This window comes from Halichoerus grypus, chromosome 8 (genome assembly GCF_964656455.1).
Source record: "Halichoerus grypus chromosome 8, mHalGry1.hap1.1, whole genome shotgun sequence".
Lineage (NCBI taxonomy): Eukaryota > Metazoa > Chordata > Mammalia > Carnivora > Phocidae > Halichoerus > Halichoerus grypus.
In genome coordinates, this window is record NC_135719.1 from 139,272,209 (window position 1) to 139,292,022 (window position 19,814).

Consider the following 19,814-nt stretch of genomic DNA (forward strand, 5'->3'; position numbering starts at 1 on the left):
TAACTAAATGGATCCTGCTGGCCTAAAAAAAAGCTTATTCATTTCTTCCCTGTCTTGAGCATAAATGGACCAAATGGATAAATTGGTTATATACCTTCATTAGGTATATAACTGAAATTCTCCTAGGAGGAAGGTCCAGAAGTGGTGCTCTCCCTGCAGAACAGAGAACATATTGATCCCAGTCGGAGGTCCTGTTCTAAAGAGGCTTTTCATCACCATGGATATAGGTCTAGGGGAAATTCAAGGTCAAAGTTCCTTCCTCCTGTTGACTCTGCTTCTCAGTGGCTGCTTTTTTTCTGCCCTGGGTGTGGAGCCTCAGGATTACTTTCCAAAACCTACTCAGTGGCCTGATTCCAAGCATATATGATGCCGCCACATTCTACACAACCAAGGGGCATAGCCAGGCATTCAGAGTTCAGATTTTTTTATTATTATGGTAAAATATACATAACATAAAATTCACCATTTTAACCATTTTAAGCATGCGGTTCAGTGGTATTAAGGTCTATCTGCATTGCTGGGCAATCATCCCCACCATCCATCTCCAGAACGTTTTCATCTTCCCAAACAAAAATGCTCTACCCATAAACAATGACTTTCCATTCCCCCTCGACCCCAGCCCCTACTTTCTGCCTCTACGAATCCACTGCTATAGTACCTCATATAACCATAGGGACCATATAGTATTTGTCCTTCCGGGACTGGCTTATTTCAGTGAGCAAATTATCCTCAAGATTCATCCACGTTGTAGTGTATGTCAGAATTTCCTTCCTTTTTAAGGCTAGATAATACTCCCTTGTATGAACATACCACACTCTGCCTCTTTGTTCGTCTGTTGGTGTTCATCCCTTTTGCCTAGTGTGAATAATGCTGCAGTGAACAAGGGTGTCCAAGTATCTCCTTGAGACCCTGCTTTCAATTCTTTGGGCTGCGGACCCAGGGGTGGAATTGCTGGATCGTGTGGTAATTCTATTTCACACTTTTTGAGGAACCGCCACACAGTTTTCCATAGCAAAGATTTTAATGTACTCTATCATGGGGCACCTGGGTGGCTCAGTCAGTTAAGCACTTGACTCTTATTTTTTTTATTTTATTATGTTATGTTAGTCACCATACAATACATCATTAGTTTTTGATGTGGTGATCCACGATTCATTGTTTTCGTACAACACCCAGTGCTCCATGCAGTACGTGCCCTCCTTAATACCTATCACCAGGCTAACCAACCCCCCCACCCCCCTCCCGTCTAAAACCCTGTTTGTTTCTCAGAGTCCATAGTCTCTCATGGTTCATCTCTCCCTCCAATTCCCCCCCCCATTTTTCCCTTCCTTCTCCTAATGTCCTCCATGCTATTCCTTATGTTCCACAAATACGTGAAACCATATGATAATTGACTTTCTCTGCTTGACTTATTTCACTTAGCATAATCTCCTCCAGTCCCATCCATGTTGATGTAAAAGTTGGCTATTCATCCTTTCTGATGGCTGAGTAATATTCCATTGTATATATGGACCACATCTTCTTTATCCATTCATCTGTTGAAGGCACTTGACTCTTAATTTCGGCTCGGGTCAGGATCTCAGGGTCGTAAGATTGAGCCCAGCTTCGGACTCCATGCTCAGCGGGGATCCCTGGTTGAGATTCTCCCTCTTCCTCTGCCCCTCCCCCACCCCCGCCAGTTCTCTCTCTTTCTCTCTCTCTCTCTAGAATAAATAACTAAATCTTACAAAAAAATAAAGAACTCCATCATGGGGGGATTTAGAGAGATATAAAAGTGCAATTTTCATATTTTTAAGTTGGATTATCAAGACAAGATTCCTCCTAATAACAAAAGCAACCACAAATACCACCACTTCCTGCGCCCTGAGTAGGTACAGGGCTGTCTGCGAAGTACCTCTTGTGCATTTTCTCCACTATATTGTTGAAGCCTCTTTAAAACTCTCTGAAGTAGGGGCGCCTGGGTGGCTCAGTCGGTTAAGCGTCTGCCTTCGGCTCAGGTCATGATCTCAGGTTCCTGGGATCGAGCCCCGCATTGGGCTTCCTGCTTGGCGGGAAGCCTGCTTCTCCCTCTCCCACTCCCCCTGCTTGTGTTCCCTCTCTCGTTGTGTCTCTCTCTGTCAAATAAATAAATAAAATCTTAAAAAAAAAACAACTCTCTGAAGTAGATAATGCAGCGTCCAAAAATGAGGCCCAGAGAGGGTCTCTGTCGGGTCATCAGATGTAGCAAATGTGGGTCAGAGAGGCTAAGCACTTGGCCACGGCCAGGAGTGCGAGGGTCTGGACCGGCGTCTATACTATCTGATCCCACAGCCCACAGGCTTACTCCCACCATCTGTGCCTCTTACCTAATCTCTGTCTTGCATTAGATTCGTCTTCCATTTCAACTCTTTTTAAGTCTGCTTGTGTACGTAAATGGGACAACACCCTGGAAGAAACCAGCGATGTGCGAACAGCAGCCCTCACTCAAACCTCTGGGTGCTGGTCCCCCTGGCTAGTGGAGACCGGGCTAGGACACCGGCAGCATCTAGCACATGACCCTGACCGTCAACCTTCCTAATCTCACAGCCTCTGACTCTAATGAACTGCTGAAGAGTCTGGTGACATTTTTATCTTTTAATAGATTTTATTTATTTAAGAGAGAGAGTGCATTCGCACAGCGGGGAGGGGCAGAGGGAGAGAGAGAATCTCAAGCAGACTCTGTGGTGAGCGTGGAGCCCGTCACGGGGTTCAATCTCACGACCCTGAGATCAGACCCGAGCCAAAATCAAGAGTCAGATGCTCAACCCACTGAGCCATCCAGGTGCCCCAAGATTCTGATGATATTTTTTTTAATGATTTGGTAGACTAGCCCCCAGCACAGACCCTGGCACTTACACCTAAATGCTTAGCCAAGTTCTGTGGGAATGAAGGAATCCAAGAAAGAATACAAGGGTCCTTCACACAAACACATGACCCAACAAGGCAGTCACCCTCTCCATAAGGCCCCTATGCCCTTGCTTCCTGGCAGATTCGACCATCTGGTGGCAATAGAACGGGCAGGAAGGGCTTCCGATGGCAGTTACTGTAACGCCAGGAAGATGAACATCAAGCACTTGGTTGACCCCACTGACGACCTTCTCCTTGCAACACAGAAGATTCCTGGAATCTCATCAACTGGTAAGCAGGGAGCACTGAGAATTCAATAAGAATGTGTCAGCACGAACTGCCTTTTTATTGACTACACAACACATGACAAGAAAGAGTTCTATGGGGACCATAGTTTTCTGGTCCAGAGATGTTGTTTGTTTATTATGGTTGGTATAGACGATAAAGACACTGTCACTTAGAAACCCAGCATTCCCACAAGCAAGAAAGGGAAATGCCGCTTAATCGAGCGTGTTCTACTCGCCCAGCTCTAAAATATTAAAACTAATAATAAAATAATAACAATAATAAAATTGAAGCATGGTATATTCTATTGGTCATACAGGACAAATGTACCATGTATACTGTGTTTCATCTTATGAATGCATTAATTTTTAAGTATAACTTCAATACGTGATTAATGCGATATTTTGATTGCTAATAATATAATAATGTGACCCTTTGTGTTTGTACAGAACTTTATCTTTTTCAAAGAGGTTTCACACCAACATATTTTTGAAGCCTCTTTAAAACCCTGGCAAGTAGATAAGGCAGGCAGAGTGTCCAAAAATGAGGCCCAGGAAGTTCCTTGAGGTCACCTAGCCCATTAGTGTTGCTGGTAGAATTAGGAGTCCAGACTCCCAGGACCACTTCCGACATGCTTTTCATGGAATCATGTTGCCTTAATGAATTTCTGAAAGGCTTGACACAACTCCCAGAACAGCGTTCCCCTCCCCTGGGGGTAGGTATAGACCCTCGGGTAATGAAGGCAAGTTTCTCGTTCTGTGTTTAATTGTTCTCTTCGTTCAAACACTTCAGAGTGTTTCCCAGACTCATTAGTCACCTTTGGCTTTTGAGGTTTTGATGAGACAATGAAAGTCTTCCTGGCTGAGTAGAAAATTTCTGCAAAGCGCCTGGTCTTTCCCAGAAGAGGCCTTGGGTGTGGTACCCACAGCACGCTTGGCTTCAGCTTCCTGTCTCTCTGGGCTGGACAGGCCGAGGACTTGAGGGCTGGAGGAAGGAATGCCCAGAGTGTAGAAGGAAGGGGTCTCCAAGTCAAAGGGGCGATCAGGATCCAAAGGAGCTGTTCTTCCCCTGCCACATGGACCTCAATCTTTGCTGATCCCCCCAAGGATGCCCCCAAGACCCCAGAGGAAGCAGGTAGAGCTGGCTGTTTGTGCCTTCAAACTGCTCCCTCTGTGGACCTCTGGAGCCTTCTCTTACCCTCAGGAGCACAGGCTTCTCTTGTGGTCCCTCCGACCCCCTGCCCAGCAGGGCCACCCCTGTCTTTTCTCTCCTCTGCTCCATTGATACCCCGTTTCTCAGTTTCCACAGGCAGCTGGCTTGTCATGGACATGGCACTGACCTTCCACTTAGCACCCAGGTCCCAACCCTCTCGGAGACCCTGGGAATGCCCTTGAGTGAGGAAAATAAGGCCACGGGCAGGACTGACCTGAGGAGCAAACAAGATGAAATTCATAAAGTACAAAAGAGCAGAGACAGGGGCACCTGGGTGGCTCAGTCATTAAGCGTCTGCCTTCAGCTCAGGTCATGATCCCAGGGTCCTGGGGTCGAGCCCCGCATTGGACTCCCTGCTCCGCGGGAAGCCTGCTTCTCCCTCTCCCTCACTCCCCCTGCTGTGTTCCCTCTCTCACGTTCTCTCTCTCTGTCAAATAAGTAAAATAAAATCTTTAAAAAAAAAAAAAAAGAGCAGAGACAGAAGTAGACAAACACCAATGTTAGCTTTGTTATTATTCCCCTTCATTCAGTCGGCTGTCGTGGGCCTAGAAAATGATGTGTGTCCATTCATCTGAATCTGATGAACAGGAGGCTCCCCTGAGAAATCCTCAGTGGGTGGACCTGAGGCATCAGGCCATAGCAACCGTCTGCTTCTTTCGGCTGCGCCCAGGTCTCCGGTGCTCAAGGTGGGGTAGCTCTAGTCCCGTCCACCACCTCACAGTGAATGCTGGCCTCAGGTGGATCTCTTCCACCCGTAGAAACCCACACAGAAATAGCCGTGCAACCATGCCTTGGACCAGGGCCTTGGGTGAGCCGTTATCTTGAGGCAGCTGACCTCTGACCTACAGAATCCTCCAGAAACATCAGGACACAGGACCAAATGGTGCTCCTCTAGCACCACCCATGAGGGCGACAGGCTGCAGGGTTGGTTCGACTTTTTTCATCTTGTGCCTGTGAGGCTGGAGCTGCCTGGGAATTATTTTTAGCCAACTCACCTATCTTCAACACCATTCATTTCACCAGTGAGTTAAATAATTGCTAACACCGATTTATTCTAACATGTTTGTTCTAGCATTTATTATGTGAATCAACAAACCCTCAGGTGCTGACGCTCAGACTGGCCTTTAGACCTGGTCTCTTCCACATGCTAACCAACTACCCCTGTGGTTTGTATTCCTGATTCGGCTACTTCACAGGGCGCTGGGCACCCTTCTGGTGTAGACGAAGATGAACTTACACACATATATTTCATACTCTTTCACCAGAAGCCTTTAAAGTAAATTACAGATTTGGCCTTAACCATCTCTACCAGTTCCCCATCACACAGATGGGGCTCACGGCCTTGCAGCCCATCCTGAGCAGGAGCCACACCCCTTCTCCCACAGGCCTGGTAGCACCAGCATAGGGGGTGCCCCGTCTGTGACTAGAGAGCGTGACTCAGTAAGGGACATGGCCACACACCGGTGAGTTCCAAACTTCAACTCACTTTTAACTAGAGAAGTCTCTAGAAGACCTGAAGGAGAAGTACATCTCCTGGTTGTCTGAAAATAGACCCCGAGCCAACACTTTTCCCCTCCCTGAGGCAACACAACACATGTGGAGGGGCTGCCCTGCCCCCAAACCACCACCCCCATTCTGCCCAATCCTGTACACTGACTGACTCAGCTCCCCCTCCCTTCAGGAGTTGGTGACGGGGGCAATGAGCTTGGGATGGGCAAAGTCGAGGAGGCTGTGAAGAGACACGTTTGAAATGGGGATGTGATCGCCTATGACGCGGAGGCTGACTTTGCTATCATCACTGGTAAGTGCTCAGATGGCGGGCCAGTCAGGCCCGGCTACCCAGGGGGAGGGACCCGGAGGCCTGGAGCTTATCTGGCCAGAAGCTCCCCTCCTCTGTGAGGGGAGTCTCCAGGGCACCAGGGCAAGAAGGGGACCTGGTTCTCAGCCTTTGGCCCCTTATTCAGTCATCCAACAAACATCAGTCCTGGAGTTACGTGGCAAGGGTCAGGCTCCCCAGGGCTCCTGCTCTAGGGGTAGCAGACAGACAAGGAGCCCTACGAAAGAAACACACCAGCTCATGCTACACAGTGCCAAGAGGAAGATGGAAGACAGGGACAGGCAGGCCACTTTAGATCAGTGGTCAGGGAAGGCCTCTCTGAAGCGGGGTCATCCATGCCTTCCTCTGTGCCTCCTGCAGGGTGGAAAGGAAGAGAACCATCTGGTAAACGTTTGGAGGGGGCAAAAGGCTTCCCACCTCCCTTCAAACTTACCTCTGCCGCAGGCTGCCCTGTTCCTCTTTTCCCCATCAGGACCAACCTTTCCCAGGTCCTTTGAGGCCCCAGCTCTCCATCCTTGACTGCACCATAAGTTTCAGGGATTTTGACAGATACCCAAGAAAGGCTCTCCCATTTCCTCCTCAAAACAGAGCCTGTAGATGAGCAGAAATCCCTGAGGGGATTAGGCCTAGGGTAGGAAAACCTGTACCTGATGAATGGCTGGAGGCTCAGTGTGGACAAGTTTGAGAGTTCAAAACTCCAGGGGGCCCCAGTCACAGGGGGACCCCACACTTTTGTGACTTCTACCCCCATTAGCTCTACTCAGTCCACACTACGGATATCAGAGAAAAGTCCCCTTGTGCTTTAGGGAGTAGAGGGAAGAAACTATTTTGAAATATATCAGAGCACCCCATCCTTTTTTTTTTTAAGATTTAATTTATTTATTAGAGAGAGAGAGAGAGAGAGAGAGAGAGCACAAGTGGGGGGAGGGGCAGAGGGAGAAGCAGACTCCCCACTGAGCAGGGACCCCCCCCCCACCCCGTACAGCGCTTGATCGCAGGATCCTGAGATCATGACCTGAGCCGAAAGCAGCAGCTCAACCCACTGAACCACTCAGGTGCCCCCAAGAGCACTCCATTCTTTTTTTTTTTTTAATTTTTTATTGTTATGTTAATCCCCATACATTACATCATTAGTTTTTGATGTAGTGTTCCATGATTCATTGTTTGTGCATAACACCCAGAAGAGCGCTCCATTCTTAACAAGGCCTGCCCTCAGGAGAAACCGTTTTATCACAGCCTAGCCTACCTGGGGAAGGGAAATACCCAAAAATAGTCAACATGCACCAACAGATGATAATATAAGCAGAGACATGGAAAATCTAAGGAAAAAATGAAGAGATGTCAGAAAGCAAAAACACTGCAACAGAAATGAAGAATGCCTTTAATGGGCCCATTAGCAGCCTGGACACAGCTGAGAAAAATCACCTCTGACCTTGAAGATATGACAATAGGAACTTCTAAAACTAGAAAGCTAAGAGAAAAAGACTGGATGAAACAGAATAGAATATCCAAGAATTGTTACGTGTAATGGGAATATCAGAAGGAGAAGAAAGACAGAAAGGAAGAGAAGCAATATTTAAAGCAATAATGACTGAGATTTTCCCCCTAGATTAATGTCAGAAACCAAACCATAGATCCAGGAAGCTCAGAGAGCACCAAGCAGGATAAATGAAGAGCAAAGGTAGGAATTACATCCAACTTCTCAGAAATCACACAAGCCAGTAGAGTGGCATGCAATATTTAAAGTGTTGACAGAAAAAAACCACCAACCTAGAATTCTGTGCCCTGTGAAATTATCCTTCAAAAGTGAAAGAGAAAGAAAGAATTTCTCAAACAGGGTATTTGTTGCTAATAGACCTGCCTTGCAGGAAACATTAAAAGAAATTATTTAGGGAGAAGGAAAATTGCATAAGTTAGAAACGCAGATCTACACCAAGAAGGGCATTGGAGAATAAATAAATGAAGGTAAAATAATTTTTATTTTTCTTGTTCTGAATTGATCTAACAGATAACACTTTGTTCAAAATAATAATAGCAATGACTCTTCAGTTATGCTCATGTATATAAGTGAAGTGGATGACAGCAATCATACAAGGGATGGGAGGGAAGAATGAGGAATATTTTGTCTAAGGTGTTTGCCCTAACTGTGAAATGGTTGTTTGAACGTGAACTTGGATTTGTTGTAAATGTATATTGCAAACACTAGGGCAACCACTAAAAAGAAATTTTTTTTAAAGAGGTATTATTGATATGCTAAGAAATGAGAGAAAATAAAATCCTATAAAGTGCTCAATTAAAACCACAACAGGCAGAAAAATGGTGGAAGACAAAAATGGGAGGCGGGGGAAAGAGCTAGGGCAACAAACAGAAAACAGTAAAAATGTGGCAGATATTAATACAGCCATATCACTAATCACCTTAAATGTCACTTGTCTAAATACCCCAATTAAAAGGCAGAGATGGTCAGAATGGATAAAAAAACAAGACCCAGCTATAGTTGTCAGTAAGAAACCCACTTTAAATATAAAGAAACACATAGATTAAAAGTGGATGGATGGAGAAAAATATACCAGGCTAACAGTAACCAAAAGAAAGCATACGTTGCTATATTAATCTCAGACAGAGCAGACTTCAGAGAAGGGAAAGTTATCAGGGTCAAAGGGGGCAGTCCATAACGTAAAGAGGTCAATACTCCAAGAAGATATAACAATTCTTTTTGTTTGTTTGTTTTTGAAGACATAACAATTCTTTTTTTCAAGTTTTATTTAAGTAATCTCTACACCCAGTGTGGGACTTGAACTCAGAACCGTAAGGTCAAGAGTCACAGGCTTTTCTGACTGAGCCAGCCAGGTGCCCCAAAGACATAACAATTTTTTTAAAGTTTTTATTTATTCATTTATTTTTAGAGGGAGAGAGTGTGTGAGCGTGAGCAAGGGGAGGGGCAGAAGGGGAAGGAGAGAATCCCAAGCAGACTCTGCGGGGCTCAATCCCATGACCCCAAGACCACCACCCGCGTGAAAACCAAGAGTTGGACACCCAACCAACCGAGCCACCCAGGCTCCCCAAGACATAAAATTCTTCATGTGTATGCTCCTAAAAAGGAGTGTCAAATATGTGAGGCAAAAACTGGTAGAAGTACAGGAGAGATGGGTATATCCACTCTAATATCTATGGAGACTTTAATAGCCCTCTATCGGAAAGGGACAGATCCAGTAGGCAGAAAATTAGTAAGGACTTAGTTGAAATCAGCAACACCACCAACTAACTGGAAATAATTGAGGGGCACCTGGGTGGCTCAGTGGGTTAAGCATCTGACTCTTGATTTCGGCTCAGGTGATGATGTCAGGGTCATGAGATCGAGCCCCATGTCGGGCTCCATGCTGGGCGTGAAGTCTGCTTAAGATTCTCTCTCCCTCTCCCTCTGCCTGTCCCCCACAACCCCCTCCCCTGGCTCGCCTGGTCCTCACCTGCCTCATTCTGATATATGCCTTGTATTTATGTGCCACACACCTTTGTACTCAATGTATGTTTGCATTTTTTTCCTGCCTGAAATGCCCCCACTCTCCACCCTTCCTCTGGCAAATCCTGCCCAGCCTACAAGGCCCGTATGAAATGACACCTTTTCTGTGAATTTTTCCCAAAACAGGCAGGATGAGTGGCCCCTCCTGAGTGCTCCCATCATCCTCTGTGAGCACCTCCCTCCCCCGCTGAGCGTTGGCTGTGTGCACAGGCCCTCTCTCCCCTGGGTGGGAGTTCCTCTTCCTTTTTTAGCTCTGACACCTAGAGTCTAGCAGGTCCTTAATCAATCCTTCTTCAGTTGAATGGAGAACTCAGGCAGGTTTCAGAGAAAAGCCAGTGAGGTCGTCCCCAGGCTGGGGAATAGGCGCCTTGGGGCTGGCTGACTTAGGAGCGTTCTGCAAGCAAGGAAGAGGCGATGCCGCACAGTCAGCCAGCTCCTCGGAGGACCGGCTTCCACGCAGCAAGATGGATCCAGGTCCGCCACGCCGAGAGTTTCTTAATGTCAGAAGCTCTCCAAAGGCTTCCTAGGGGTAGAGCCTAATCTTCTTCTCTCTCTCTCTCTCTCTTTTTTTTTTAGATTTTATTTATTTATTTGACAGAGAGAGACACAGCGAGAGAAGGAACACAAGCAGGGGGAGTGGGAGAGGGAGAAGCAGGCTCCCCGCTGAGCAGGGACCTTGGGATCATGACCTGAGCCGAAGGCAGACACTCAACGACTGAGCGATCCAGGCGCCCCTAAATCTTCTCTGATGGTTAGTCAGTCGGTTGGTAACAGTACGTAACCCAGTTGGTTTAGAGCAGTGACTCAACCTTTAACTTGAATCAGCATCACCTGGAGAGCTTATGTGCTCCCTGTCTTCCCTGCTGAGTTTCTGATGAAGTAGGTCTGCGCTGGGGCCCAAGAATCTGTTTCTCACAAGTTCTCCGGTGCCATGGGTGCCACTGACCTTGGGGCCATTCTTTGAGATGAGTTCTGCTGCTTAGAGGCAGGGTGATGGGCCCCATCACCTTTCCACTTCTATGATAGAATCTTTTTTTGTTCTAGGTGTTTCTAACTGGGGAGGCTATGCCTTGGCCTGTGCACTGTACATCCTAAACTCATGTGAGGTCCACCGACGTTACCTAAGGAATGCAGTTGGGCCCTCCAGAGCACCCGGGGAACAGAACTGGACTCAGGCCCTTCCATCTGTTGCCAAGGTAACACACCTAGCCGGCTATGCGCTACGTGAGGCCTGTTCCAGGCTATAAGCTGAGGGTTCCTGGCTATAAACCAAGGGTTCCTGGCTATAAACTGAGGGTTCCAGGTTATAAACCGAGGGTTCCTGGCTATAAACCAAGGGTTCCAGGCTATAAACCGAGGGTTCCAGGCTATAAGCTGAGGGTTCCTGGCTATAAACTGAGGGTTCCTGGCTATAAGCCGAGGGTTCCTGGCTATAAACCGAGGGTTCCTGGCTATAAACCGAGGTTCCGGGTTATAAACCGAGGGTTCCTGGCAATAAACCAAGGGTTCCTGGCTATAAACCAAGGGTTCCTGGCTGTAAACCGAGCGTTCCAGGCTATAAGCTGAGGGTTCCAGGCTATAAGCTGAGGGTTCCTGGCTATAAACCGAGGGTTCCTGGCTATAAGCTGAGGGTTCCAGGCTATAAACTGAGGGTTCCTGGCTATAAGCCGAGGGTTCCAGGCTATAAGCCGAGGGTTCCAGGCTATAAGATGAGGGTTCCAGGCTGTAAACCGAAGGCCAGCACCACACGCTTCCTGTCAGCAGCCAGAAGCAGAGCCTGCCTCTGTAGGAGAGCAGAATTTGCCACCACACAATGTGGCTCTTTAGCATGTGGATTATTTTAGGCTGATTATTTTAAAAAAACAGAAGGACTCAATGACTCTGCCATCCCCTCTTTGGGCCTCAGTTCCCATGGCCCCACCCACTGACACTGATTCCGGACTCAAACCCACCTCCTCATCCCCTGCTCCTCCCAGAGCCTAGAGCACCTTCTGGCGGAATTGTCCAGAGTAATTTGGATCGTGGGAAATTGGCGCCAAAGCCCTGATTTTATGTCGAAATCCCAGGCCTGAAGTGACCTCCCCGGGGAGCTGCAGCTTCACCTGAGCTTCCCCTTCACCTGAGAGCAGGCAGGAGGCTGACAGGGCTGCAAGGCCTGAGAATCAGTGGAGGGAGCTGGGGTGTGCAGCCTGGAGCGGGGGAAACTGGGGGACCTGAGGCCTCACACCTGAATGGCGTCCTGGGGGAGGAGACAGACCACGGCCTCGGCCGCCTGAGGGACAAAAGCTGGCCGAAGGGCAGAGGTCACAAGAGCAGACTACGGTTCACCGATTCACGGAAAGGAAGAGCTTGCCTTCTGCAGAGCTGCCCAGCCCTGCGAGGAGGAAGCCTCTGACAGGGGCCCAGTCAGGGTTGGGGGAGGGGTTCCCCTGCTACGTCAGGCTGGGCCACCGACCCCACGGCCACTCCTAACCAGTCCAGAACAGTCTCCTGCAACTTCCAGCCTCACTTTCCCAGTCTGGTCCCCCAGAGGTCTAGACTGCTCAACGCAAGACCAGGAACCGGGTGTTTTGTGTCTGCTTTTCCAGCAACCAGCAGAGGGAAACAGGGTGCTTGGTAAGTTCTTGTCGAATGAATGAATAAATGAACACACGGGTAGATGGATGGACGCAGTGCCTTGTTAGGGCAGCAGTTCTCCAACTTCAGAATCACCTCAGGGGCATCTTAAACCACAGAGTTGCAAAGCCGACCCCAGGCTTCCTGACTCACTTGGCCTGAGGTGGGCTGGACAAGCAGCATCTCTGACACGTTCTGGCCCACCACACTCGGAGACCCTGGATTAGAGGGTTGGTCTGGGGAGATAGGAATGCAGTCTGAGGGCAGGAAGGTTCCTGAGCGTTGAGCGTGGACATAGCAGCTTGGATGGGGGGAGTGGTTTGATGAGTCCCCAGGCAGCCAGTGGCTGAGGCCCAGAGCCCCTCACTTCTGAGAAGCAGGTGCATCTTCTGAGAAGCGGGTGCATCCAGAGCCCTGTCTCTCCCTCTGTTTCTCTGTCTCTTTCTCCCTCCTGCCACCCCGTTTCTCTCCAACACCTCTCTGGATTGATGTTGTGCCCACTTTACAGATGAGGGAGCTGGGAGTCCAACAGGGGAGGTGGCTTGCCCAACACACCCAGCTAAGGGGTGGCACTGGGACCTGAGCCTAGGTCTCTGACTCCATTCTCTGGGCTCTTTCCATGGCTCAGAAGTTTCCCAGTTCCTGGTAATGCCTGGGTGCCACGTGGGGTGGGGTGGGGGACTAGAGCAGCTGAAGTGACATTTTCAGGGGAAATGGTCTGCCCCAGTGGGGCCCAGAGGGCCTTGGGTGCTTTCTTTGCATTTCCTGGATCTGAACTGGAAAAAAAGCCTCAGGGGGCTGCCTCACACATGATTCCTGATTCACACAGACACCAAAGAATGAACCCAGCCAGACAAATTCATACAACCCAAACACTTACCCTCCAGGGATGAAAATTCTCCTTTCGGGTTTCCACACAGTCCTTCATAAATACATTAATAATGTATCACCCTTGTAAGGAAAATAAAAGGGAACATTATCAAAGCAAAAGTATAAGCCCATGTGTGTTGAGCCACTCCTCCAGGCCAGACCAGCTTCACTCTGGGAGACAACAAGGGGTCAGACCCAGCCCCTGGGTAGGGAACTCGGGATCCCCTGAGGGTGGATGGAAGATGGAAGGATGGAAGTGTGCAGGGCAAGATGCTGTGGGGACAGAGAACAGGCCCTTAGCTCACTCCGAGGGCTCAAGAAAGGCTGCCTAGAGGAGAGGGTACTGTGCTGGGCCTTGGAAGATGAGTAGGCTATAAGTAACCAGGTAAGAAAGGGTGGGAAGGGCCTCCAGGCAGCAAGACCCACAAAGCAAAGGTGCAGGCACATGAAGAAATGCAGTGTGCAGGAGAAAGAACTGGAATCATCATACTAGGGCTCTGTAGGTCACTCCCTAGGCATCCCCGAGTCATCGAGAAGTGCTGGGCAGAGCTGTGGCCTGAACGGACGGTGCAGCTTGATTGGCTGGGGGGTAAGGAATGTTCCTCATCTCTGCTCTGTGAGTTGCTTGTAACGGGGCCTCCCGTATTCAGGGGTCTGATCTGATCGTGGCTGTAACAGTGTGAGTACCATGCGGAGGATCCTGGGGAGGCGGCCGCCACTGTCTAGGGCACACCCTGCCCACTCTGGGCTTTTGCTGTGCCCAGGAGGTCTATCTGAGGGCATTCCTCAGACCTCATCAGGGGCTACGAGCTGATTGATGACACCTTATGGGAGGGACTAAGGATGGGTGGATGGATGGACGGACGGACGGACAGATGGATAATGCAGAGAGGCAGGAACATGGCTTCATCCTGGGCTCCTGTTCTCTTCCAGCACTCCCATCCCACTCCACTTCTCTTTCTAGCTTTTAAACACTGAGTTACATAGAATAAAGACGTGCACAAACAGTAGATGAATTTTTACACATGTACACATCCATGCAGCCAGTGCTGAGGTCATGACACAGAACAGTTCTGACTTCCCAGAAGGCCGCTTTCTCCCGCCCCACTTCGAAGAGCACCATCACCCACCCATGAACATCAGCCTGCCAGGCTCCCCGTGTGAACCCCAGCGACCACCCTCATGCTCAGCCTCCAAGCCCAGAAGTCATCTGGGCCTCTTTCCCTGCTCACAATGCACTGTGCCCCAAGCCCTGTCCTCTCTGTCTCACTTCAGGCCTCTGTCCCTCCTGTCACGCCACACTGTCTCCGCCTGGCCTGGGGTCACGGCCTCCAGGTGCTCTGCCTCCAGCTCAGTTCTCCTCTCCTTCTGTCACCTCCTCTACTTGGTGGGGTCTCTTGGAAGATGCTGTGGTGGTTCAGTGATTCCTGGAAATTTGCAGGCAGTCCCTGTGGGCGCAGCTGTTCCTCGTGGCTCTTCTAGAGGCTGAGTGCCAGCCCGTTCCTAAGCTGCTGATGGATCACATGCGCCCTGACACCCCAAGGTCCTCCCTGGGGCCCAGAAGGATGGGAATGGTGCCAGCAGGCAGTGTGCTGGGAGGAAACGCTCCCTCCCTCCACTCCCGGGTCCCAGAAGCAGCACTCCCCCATAAAGAAAGGATATGACCCAATGGAGAGAGAAATGGAAGAATAAAACCCAAACAAAGGGCAGGAAATGTCATTCTGGGCTGGGCAGCCTCTGGGAAGGGGCTGGTGGACAAAGAGATGCCAGGAAATGCACTTTGGGTGCAGACTCTCAGGCCGGCCTTGAGTAGAGGCAGTTCCCATGTGACCTTTGCCAGCACGTTCTCCATTGTTTGGACAAGTTTTCAGTGAGTGCTCCTCCTAGCCCCTGGCTTGGCTCATTCCAGCTCTTTGGTCACCTGTGGTCCTAGCTGCCCCTCCTCCAGAAAGTCTTTCCTGAGCCACTCTGATAAACGGGGTGGGATGCCCCTGCTCTGTGCTGTGATCCCCACATGCCTGCCTGATCACTCATCTAGACCGTGAAGCCCCCAGGGCAGGGACCGCGTCCCATTCACCACTGTATCCCTGGTTCAGGGCCTGGCACGTAGCAGGTGCTCAAGAAAACTTTGATGGGGGATGGAACGAATGAGCAGGTGCCTGGGGAGGAAGGTGAGAGCCCTTCTCAGACCCATCCTAACCTTCCTGTTGTAGAGCCCTTGGCCTCCTCCACCCATTCCCCCTCCTCTGCTGGTGGAGGAGGAGGGAGAGGATGTGCAGGACTTCTGCCCCTCGGACACCATCCTCTCTCCTTGTGTCTTCACCTTCCTCAGGGGGGGATCAGAACTTTTCAACCAGAGAGAGACGCATGATGGGCAAGTAGACAAGTAGTTCTTTGGGACCTTACTTTTGAAGGGAAGAGAGGGAGAGAATCAAATCACTTAAAAAAAAAAAAAATCAGCAAGTATGTCAAAGGAAAAAAGCCCTGGGCGAGAGGCCAGGGGACCCAATGCTGCCAATAATAACTTACCTGATTTCATGAGCACCTACTGTGTGCCAAGGACCACACTAGGTGCTTTATTTGCATTATCTCATTTAATCTTTACAACAACCCACTCAGGAGACATTATTACTATTAGTATCATCAACATCCCCATTATGCAGATGAGGACACTGAGGCACAGAGAGGTTAAAACACCTGCCAGGAAAGACCCACGTCAGATCTGTCTGATCCCAAAGCCTGCCTGCTGGGCCCAGGATCAGGCTGCATTTTGTGCAGGGCTCTGCTCCCTCCGAGCCTCCCACATCCACACTGGAGGAGAGGACACCTGCTGCAGGAGATGGGACATGGCCCACACTGGCAGATGACCCGAGCTGAGCAGGGGCTCGGTTGCAGGAAGTAGCCCACGCTGTACCCGCAGAAGTGAATCTTCCAGGTTTTTTGAACAAGCATTAAATTCAGTTTTCCATCAAAACCACATTTAGTTACATGACCATAATTCCCAGAAGAAACACCCCAAACTGTTTGAAGTTGCTGCTTCTGAGGAGTGGGTCTGGGGCAGATGGGGCATGATGTAGGCCACCTATTCTTCATGATGAGTCTCCCAGTGGCCAGTATGGATACGCGAAATTTTATTTTTAAGAAAGAGACCATGCCGAGTCAAACACTCTTCCTCCGCTTATAAATGTATGCATCTCTTTCTTTCTCCTCCCCCTCCACCCCTTCTGTTTCTGTTCTCATTTTTTTTTTTCCAGGAAGAAAAGATGTTGGGCATCCTGGTGTGGCACAAAGTTCGGAGTGGAGTCTCGGGCGTCGTGGGCATGGAGGTGGACGGGCTGCCCTTCCGTGGCACCCACGCCCAGATGGTCCAGAAGCTGGTGGATGTCGCCACAGTGTGCGTGTGACTGTGCCTGTGGACCGCATACCAGATGGCCGTGCCTGGACCTCGGGAGGAGCTCCCCGAGGGCCCCCGGCTTCTTTCCACGACGGCTATGCACATAAACACTGGCCCTGGGTGAGCCCCGCCTGGGACCCTGCAGGACCACTGCCTGGGACGGGACCGTGCGGATGATACGGACCGAGGAGAATGGTTCTTTGGGGTTTTTTCTTTTCTTCCTAAGTGCTTAGAGGCTTTGATTTCAACCCTCCTCCTCCTGGTTCCTTCAGGGCACCCACGTGGTGAGAGTCGTCTGACAAACCGCACGTGGGGACACCCGCAAAAATATTCCTTGCCAGGCAGACAGAAGAGCACGCACGACCAGGGCCGTGAATAATCCCCCAGGCTAACTAAGAAATAGTAAAATGTACAAATACGTAGTGTCTATTTACGAAGCTCTGGGACTTTACCACCAGCACCAAAATATTTATACCTCTGAAATGCTTTCTTTTTCAAACAATGTTTTGTTTGCGTGGGCCTTCAAACCTTACATTTATCACCATCACCTTCTGTGAGGCCCCCACCTCTCTTTACTCCCACAGGTCCTGACACCCCCCACCCCTAGGAGCCTGACACTTCTCCCACTCCCTCCCCATATGCTCAGCCCCAGCCCAGAGCCGGAGGCTTTGGCTTCCCCATGTAGGAGGGCAGGCACACTCCTGGAGCTTGGGGGAAGGGGTCGGGATGGTGTTGGGCTCAGGTGGCTCACAGGATCCTTCTGGACAACAGTAGTCAGCTCGCCCACATCTCCTTCACAATCTTCCACTGCACATTTCCCAACAAAATTAGAAGCAGAGTCATTGACCACATCCCATTACACTCCTGTATCGAACGAGGACAGTATCTTGTGCTAGTTCACGGCTGAGTGATGGCTGACTCATCCAGATGGAAGAGTCCGGCTTCCCAGCTGCAGCCCCAGATGCTTATTGGGCCTGCTTCATTTTATTTCCTTAAACGTGGCTACTTCAGTTCTTTAAGGGACGTTAGTTGTAAAGCGTGGAACACTTGCTACTCTAAATTGCTCAACAGTAGAAGTTAAAGCCGAAGTGTAGAGTAAGCAATCAGGGATTCACTTCCAGTGCTCCCCACGCTGCGGCATGGCCAAGCCCCTGGCCGGAAGCAGCCGGGGTGGGGACCGTCCTGACCTCCCCTTGTCATTGTGTCCGGGAGTCCCCACCTACAGGTCTGTGCTTCGGCTGGCGTGGGCTCAGGGCTGATGTGCTCATTGTGATGAGCTCACGCTCCCTCCATCTGCAGCTTCTCACAGCTCACCGAGTCCCTCCCGGCCCCAAGCTTCACCCCCCCGCCCCACGGAGGGCCGGGGATCCTCCAGTGACAGTTTTGGTCCCTGACTTGCGACTGCAGAGCTCCATGTCCTGCGGGGTCTCGAGAGCATCCCCTGGCATTTTTGAAGTCTCGATGCCTAGGGAAGAGAAAACATCATGTCGGTAAAGCTGCCATCACTCTTCTGATTCATATTTTGGGGGAAGACACTAATGGGCTTTGGGTTTTGCAATAGTAATAACAGAGTTCTGTTCCGGCATGGAGCAGTTTAAAGCAGGACTGTGTAATAGGTTATCTGCACTGTGGCCAGAAGTTTATGGGGAGATGATGAAGTTGTTTGGGAAGGAGGCCGAGACCCGGGTGGAGCCCAGAGAAGGCTGAGAGTGAGGGTCCTCACTCTGGAGTGAGGCACCCAAAGGCCCCTCTGCAGGGAGAAATGGTCGAAGGTGCAAGAGAGAGCCAGGAGTAGATCCCTTAGCAGGGTCCAGCCCAGGGACCACTGGAGCTCTGAGCTCCAGGATCCGGTTTTCTTGTGTTTCTATTCTGCAGTAAGATTCCTAGTCAAGCCTTTAGTAAAGTTTTGCTCAAGTTCGTCCTCGTCTTGTCTGTGTTTTGATAAAAAGCCTGTGTCCACGTCTGGGGTAGCACGGTGAGCATGGCTCTGGCCTGGAGAAGCCAGTTACAGTGGGACAAGAGTGTCCTATAGGGAATGGCGGGGCGGCCCAGGGGAAGAGATGGGCTGGGCCACCAGCAGGATGGATTTGTGGGGCAGGTGAACATCTCTGGGCATTTCCAGGAATGTTAGGAGGGCTCCTGGCAAGCTGGGTCTGATGTGCTCTTTGGGTGTTCAAGGGCAGGCTGGAGACGTTGGGCACACCAAGGAGCACAAGCCCTGTAGACCCTACAGGAAGTGGGACTCAAAGGCAAGCCAGCCAGCTAATGGGGTCAGGGTTCCTTAGCCCCCTGCTGTCCTCTGGTCAAAGGCCGTCCCATTGCTCATCTGGGCAAGACATTTCTCTGAATTCATTTCCTGCCCCTCTTTGAGCAGGCCCTGCTGACGGCCAGCCCCAACCCTGGAATGACTCATGCTGGTTAGTAGCAAATTGGTGTCATTAGCGGTATTTGTTCAGAAACTGGACCATCGTTTGGGGGGGTGGGATATAGCTGGGATAATTCAATGGAGAGAAAATTGGATATCATGACCTCTATGGTACATTCCAGCACTGCTATCTAATGTCTAATCTAGCAGTGTCCTGATAGTTGTTGAATTAAAGCAGATGGAATTGAAATCCTACCATTTCTCCTGGTCATTGGGTACCATTGTGACTTCAGGGTGATTGCCGTCAAAGGCCATTGTCTTGCTAGATGAGTTCCAGGCATGGAGGCTATGGGATCACCAGCTTCAAGAAGCAGGTTTTTCAGAAAAGCACTGAACCAAGCAGACCACCTTCTGGCTCTTTTGGTTATACCATTCAGAGGAAAGCAGCAGATGGGGATGTATTCTGTGCTGAAAATTTCTCCCACTCTTGTCTGGCCAACCCACAGACCAGTGTATATAAACAGGAAGATGAGCCCTCATCTTGCTAAGCAACACTGGTGAATAAGAAAGGAATCTAATGACTCTGTCACCTTCTGTCCAAACCAGATGGGCCTTTTCCTCCATCCATTCTCTCAGGAGAGAAAGGAGTCTTAATCCCCAATGATGTCCTCACTTAGTCTGTTTGGAAGAAGGATCAATTCTTGCAGAATCCTTCAGGACTCCAGGAATCTGACCCAGAGAAGGATTAAGTAACCAAAACCAAATTTACATTTTAATATGATGCAGTTGATCTTGAGCAATAAATATGTAGCCTATCACTGTTGAGAAGATGCTAAAACCTAAAAGGGCT

At 49.8% G+C, this 19,814-nt stretch overlaps 1 protein-coding gene across 1 annotated transcript in view; it reads left to right on the forward strand.

Moving 5' to 3' along the window:
* Positions 1-18,520, forward strand: part of DGLUCY (D-glutamate cyclase) — a 75,752-nt gene extending 57,232 nt beyond the window's left edge. Inside the window, 4 exon segments of the mRNA XM_036097524.2 lie at positions 3,008-3,156; positions 6,044-6,163; positions 10,764-10,915; positions 16,460-18,520. Coding sequence (XP_035953417.2) covers positions 3,008-3,156; positions 6,044-6,163; positions 10,764-10,915; positions 16,460-16,609 — 571 coding nt within the window. The 3' untranslated portion in view covers positions 16,610-18,520.
* Positions 18,521-19,814: the final 1,294 nt, after the last annotated feature.